Source organism: Mustela erminea, chromosome 9 (genome assembly GCF_009829155.1).
Source record: "Mustela erminea isolate mMusErm1 chromosome 9, mMusErm1.Pri, whole genome shotgun sequence".
In the NCBI taxonomy this organism is placed as follows: domain Eukaryota; kingdom Metazoa; phylum Chordata; class Mammalia; order Carnivora; family Mustelidae; genus Mustela; species Mustela erminea.
This window is the reverse complement of record NC_045622.1, coordinates 70,616,401-70,622,400: the sequence shown is the minus strand read 5'-3', so window position 1 is coordinate 70,622,400 and position 6,000 is coordinate 70,616,401. Positions and strand designations below refer to the sequence as shown.

Genomic DNA, 6,000 nt, shown 5'->3' with positions numbered 1-6,000 from the left:
GAAGCTCAAGAGAGTTAGGTAACTTCTCAAGTTCACAGAAGTAGTAAATGAGAGGTCTGAGATTTAAATCTCTAATCCTTCAGCTACACCGTACTCTTCTTATGGCTATAGATTCTGTTAAAACTGGTAGCAGTTTCAGGGGTACAGGTCAGCATTTTTCAGTTTCTAGGCACCATGCATGCACATCAAAGATTTACGTTTGAAGAAATAAAAAAATTTAATAGATTAGGCATGATAAATGTGTAAGTTTTTCAATTTGGGGAAACTGTGAAGGGGCGCGTATGTGAGAAGAAAAGTTAGAACTGGATAACAATGTGAGATTCTTTCCCATAACAAAGCTTGAAAAAAAGCTAGAAGTTCTATGGCTTGATAGGTGTGCATTAGGTACTTGGTAAAGAATCCCTTAGTATGCAAGACAGCAGTCATCATACTTGTATATAAAGGTATCCTCAAGTAATTTGGAAAAATTGGATTCTCAGGTTCTCCTGGAGCTGTTTGTGATAAGATGTTACCAGCAAATGCAAGTCAGAAACTTAGAGTAAATAGCTATAAGGAAAGGAGGAATGGTGAAGTAGGGAAGGAGGAATGCATGATAGCTGCAATTTAGTTACTTGTGAAACTAGACTATTGGTATATATAAAATAATGTGGATATTTGGGTTAGTGGTGAAAACCTTTCCTCAGCTTTCACACTCAATTATAATTTATAAAAATGCAAGTCCTTGTGTATGATTTTTTTTTTCTATTTCATTCCCCCAGAAGTTAGGGTACCTATAATGTTGTACAGAAGTCAGATTTTAAAAAGATAACTAAATGACTTGGTATTCCCTGAAATGAACTCTAGATGGGCCGTGTGTTAAATATATAGTGCTCAAGTACCTCATCTCATTTTTTCTCAAGGCTGTCCTCAACACCTTTGTAATTAGCTACGGTTGTATTTGTTGCTTCTGGTATGGCCTTTCTGGTAAGAGGTGGAAGGTAGGAATTGGATCTCACATTTCTCTAGACCTTGAAATGAATGGGCACTGACATCCTTATTTTATCTCACAATTGTCTGTGTAATAATATAGTTAAATGTTGACCATCTAGACTAACAAATAAAAGCATGCTAGGGAAAGCATGGATAGTTAACAACAAATAAATATTTATTAGAAAATTTTGTCATATAAAACTATAATGAACCTCTCAGCTTTCTGTGACAATACCTTTAACTATTTCCATAACTAATTTTGTTGTCAAGCTCTTTAGAATGAGAGACAAATGCATTGGTTACAGGGTTGGCAGCTCTCCTTTTTTCTCTCTTTTTCTGTGTGTGTGTGTGTGTGTTTAATAGTTTCTAACCAATAATTAAACACCTCCAACCTTAGAAACCTTAGAAAATCCTTTGACTAAGCTTGGATTAAATATGTATCCAGAATATTTAAATGGAATATTGAAAAAATAAAATTCTAGAGGAAGTGTATATATATTAGTAAAGAAAAATTCAGATGATAACTGAAAATAGTTAATAATTTATTTAATTTAGAATTACTGTTAGTTACCTTTAATTCTAGTAACACCTGCCCTGGAGTTAGACCACTTGAGTTCAATTTCTGCTTTTTGTTTTCACAAGGTGTGACTTTAGGCAAATTTTAATTTTAAAAAAAATGAACATTTTTGTGCCTTGGTTTCCTTATTGTAAAACAAGGACAATGACATTATCTAAATCCTAGAACTGTTCTGAAAACTAAATGAGATAATACATGTAGCAGTACTCATTGCAGTGACCAGTACTTTCTAAATATCTAATAAATACATTCATGCATCTTTTCAGTTATCTCTCCAACATCCATCCATCCATCCATCCATTCATCCGTCCATCTGTCCATCTGTCCATCTATCTAACTTTCCAATGTTTTTAACAGCATAGACTGATGATTTGGGGGTGGGGGCCTTTCCATTTGCCATTGAATATATAGAACTTTTAAGGTATGAAATGAATTTTACTGGCTAGGGGTGGGGGAAGACGAGATAACCCTGGAAATCCAAGTTAGGTATAGAAATCTAGGGGCTTTACTTTAAATCCTCTGGGTAAATATAATACTCCAATTTTATTTCTGCCTATTCATTTAATAATATTTAAGTAGTTGGGCAAAAAAAGAATAATTGAGTGTTTTCTTTATGGAAAATTTTGTACTAGGTACTTGTGGGACTACAGAGAAGCCAGGATTTTTTTTCTGCCCTTGAATGGTTTGTAATCTGGTTGGGATTACTTTTAAGAAATACATTGATATTATACTTTTTTCTAAAAAGGTTAAGTAAATTAGTATGCACGCTATGGACTCTGAGAAACAAACTGAGGGTTTTGAAGGGGAGGGGGATGGGGGGGTTGGGTGAGCCTGGTGGTGGATATTATGGAGGGCACATATTACATGGAGCACTGGGTGTGGTGCATAAACAATGAAATTTGGAGCACTGAAAAAAATTTAAATTTAAAAAGTATGCATTAAGTGTGGAATGAGTGACATAAAAACAAATTTTAGAGCACTTATTAGGAGTGATTAGAAAAGGGGTGGATCATAGTTACTTGAAATAGTTTCAGTTGGCTTCCTGGTGATAAGAAAGGAGGGTGAGGGAAATAGGGGGGCAGACAGAGCAAAGGCCAGGATTGGGGGACAGCAATAAGTGAAGCTTGAGTCAATCAGTCTAGTTAGAATAGAAGGTTAAAGTTAGAATACTAGAAGATAAATTTTGAAAGATTGGTTGGATTTGAATAGAGGGCCTTGAATGCCAGAGTCAGGAGTTTGGACTTTTTTTCTGTCTTCAGGGGAAAGCCACCGATGTTTCTTGATCAAAAGAGTGATTTGATGAAGGAAGTTGCAGTAAGATTGATTTGGAGGGGGAGAAAATGAAATTAGGGAAAACAGTTTAGAGTCCACTGTAAGAGTCTAGATATGAAGTGTAATAAAGCCTCCATCAGGTGATTATGAGCATGGTAAGAAGGTGTGAGAAGAAGAAATTTTATTAAAGAAGAATTGTTGGAGCTTAATGACAGGCTGGCAGTGAGGAACAAGAATAAAAGGAGACAGATGCAGTGTCATGTTTTGAATTTGGATGATTCCAAGAATGATGCTTTTCTGGGTGTGAATGAATGAGGAAGGGTGTTGAAGAAAATAATGATGAAACTAATTTTAAGTTTGTTGAATATGACATAGCAGAGTACATCTTGGTATAAATGTCTAGCAGTCATTTGAGGACTGTTGTATTTCAGGAAGATGAGAGAGCGCTCAGTGTTGGGTATATAAATATAAAAATTATATGATTTAAATATTAAGGAATGAGATGTTTGACAAAAAGAGCATAGAGGAAGAGTAATGTTTAGGTTGGCAGCATTAATGTGAGTGGTATTTTCTGTGATTATATATTCACCTTAAGTTTGAAAAGTAAGCTGTTTAGTCATCTCTCCCTCTCTGATTTTCCCTTTCTCTTTCTTGCCAATGTTAGACAATATGTAGACAATATTGCTTATTTACAGTGTGTGTGTATTGTGTGGGGCACCGATGATCCAGTAAAGAACAAGACGGACATGATCTCTAATCTCATGGGATATATAGAATAAGCTTCCTTTTTAAGTAAAAAAAAACCCTTTTAATATTTTCTCTTTTTCTTCCACTGAGTGTAAGCTTATGATAATATCTTTGCATGCATTTATCTCCCTAGGACTAGAAGACATTCTATGGCAACAGGTTTTTTTTTTTTTTCTTTCACTTTGATCCTTTTTTATTATCACTATATTGTATGGAGTATTCTGCAGGAGCATAATTTAGGAATGTGTTAAGTTACTCATCACTTAAGTTCAAAAAACATTGATCACATCCCCCGTGCTGGGTGATTTTTGTTTTGTTAAACTTATAAGTAGGGTTTCTTGAGCTGGGGTGGTGGGGAGGAAGTCTTTATTCTATATTTTGAAAGTGGGCAAGATCAAGGAAAAAGATCTTTTCCTGAAACAGTCTTATTTCTCAAATCCAGACTTCTTTTAATGATGTGAAATTTATCTCAAATTGCAACTAAGTTTGTAACTAGAGATTGGATTTTTGTTTTCCTTTTTTTTTCTCATCCTTATTCTGTTTCTGATTTAGCCATAGAGTCAATCCAGGGTCTTCATCTCGGACTTTTCTCCACTCTTCCCTTATAAAATGGGGTAATGGTGGAGTATGAATGAAGAATAAGATTGATTCGCCATTTCAGATTTATAAAGGATGAAATGTCTAAATGTACATGGTAAGATTCAAGCTCAGGGAATTTGGGGTTGTTGATGGTCCCTGATTCATTCTACTTGCACTCTGGTGCAGTGCTTCTCCCTCTTCCTCAGCTGGCCTAGGGTTGTGTGTGTGTGTGTGTGTGTGTGTGTGTGTGTGTTGGAGGATTAAAAATGACATTTAGAAAAGAAGTATCAGGTAAAAATGGAATATCTGGCAATTGCTGAAGTGGTTATATATCTCTGTTAAAAGGAGGACATTATTGATGAAAGAAGAAAACCCCTATGTGTGGAGTGTTTTCAGAATGGGAAACATAGTTCTTTTCATACTGGTAGGAATGATGTAAATCTGAATGTTTTAAATCTTGAGTTAGATATAAAATCACTTTACGAAAAGAGCTTTTAAAAAAGCAGTTTGTTTGGAGCAACATCTATATTTATGTCTTCAGAATCTTCAGGGTATAGGAGAACCATGTCAAATTTTCAGTGCTTTAGTACTAACCCAGTTTTGAGTTACTGAAATCACTTTCATAGTGGGCCAATCCGGCCACCAAATTTGGAGAAGGATTCCAGATACCGAATGTCTCAATAATAGTTGTAGACATGTGCCTTATGCTTGGTCTTTTTTCTAAACTTGGATAGAGATACTAAATCAATTCGTTAGGTGGATTTTCAACCTGGAAAATACAGGCCACTTTAGAAGACAAAAATGAAACTTTTTTTTTTTTTTTTTTTTAAGGAGAAATTAAGACAAAAGCTTTTGAGGTTGGATCCCTTTTTTTTTTTTTCCCCCCCAACCTTCAGAAATGTTTCTGGCCTGGAAGGAAATCTCTTAAAGCATGGTTTTTTATAATGGACGTGCTGTTGACATACACTTAACATTATTAGCCCAAATGGCCGTGATATAATTTGTAGGCCTTGTACTCAGGAAAGTTGCAGTGCTCTTACGGTATTTCTATTCACTTTTTACGAATTGGTTTTTCATGTTGTTTTTCATTTTAATGTAATGTAAGACTGATAAATCTTATTGTTAAATAACAAAGATTGCATCATAGCCTTCAGTATTAAAATGCACTCCTTTTTGGGGGAAGCCAGATAGATGTGTTTACTCTGTAGAGAGATTTAGATTTGATTTTTTGTTTTCTTCATGATAATTATGTTTGCACTTTGCTGATCACTAGTTGTGCATTATTACAATGGAAGGTGACAATTTGATTGTCTTCAATTGGAGAAACAAGTAATTTTATATTCACTAAGCTGTCAGGTAACACTAACTCACAGTACTAAGAGCTCCTGGCAATGCAGCTTGGCACCTATATTTAACTGCTTTGATGCTTGTGTAACCTCCGCTGAATCAGAAATACTTTGCCTGCTGGAAATGGTTTTCAGGGTTGTACAATGAGGTTTTCATTAAGTAGACAAACTGAAAATGAACTGCAAAGCCATGGTTGTTTCTCTCCTCCCCTTTCCCCTTCACCCCTCTTTTATCACCTCCCCTTCCTTGCCTTGCCCTTACCCCTCCCCATTCCTCCTCCTCTTATTTGATAGGAACCTGAAATTTGTACCTTATTTTCATTTACATGGAAGAGAGGAATTGCTGGATTGCTTTATTTAGCTGAAGGAAGGCCTCAAAGATTAACTTCGTTGTATAGTTTTGTTCATGGTCATCACACGCGAGCCTTCATTTTTTGAAACGATCTTTCCAACATCAGTTTTCGTATTTCTCTTTTTTTCTGTCAATACTAAAAAGTGAGAATAGAGGTA

General features: G+C 35.3%; 1 protein-coding gene across 21 annotated transcripts in view; it reads left to right on the top strand.

Annotated features, from left to right (window-relative positions):
• Positions 1 to 6,000, top strand: part of SOX6 (SRY-box transcription factor 6) — a 607,305-nt gene that overhangs the window by 239,033 nt on the left and 362,272 nt on the right. For 4 of the 21 annotated variants that reach the window (XM_032360343.1, XM_032360342.1, XM_032360344.1 and 1 more), the window contains one exon: positions 900 to 977. The exons of 14 other annotated variants lie outside the window; for them this stretch is intronic. In XM_032360343.1, the coding sequence (XP_032216234.1) occupies positions 952 to 977 (26 nt within the window). In that variant the 5' untranslated portion in view covers positions 900 to 951. Of the gene's footprint in view, positions 1 to 899; positions 978 to 4,184; positions 4,260 to 6,000 lie in introns of those variants that run through there. 3 more of the 21 variants (XM_032360346.1, XM_032360349.1, XM_032360354.1) reach the window with 2 other exon arrangements.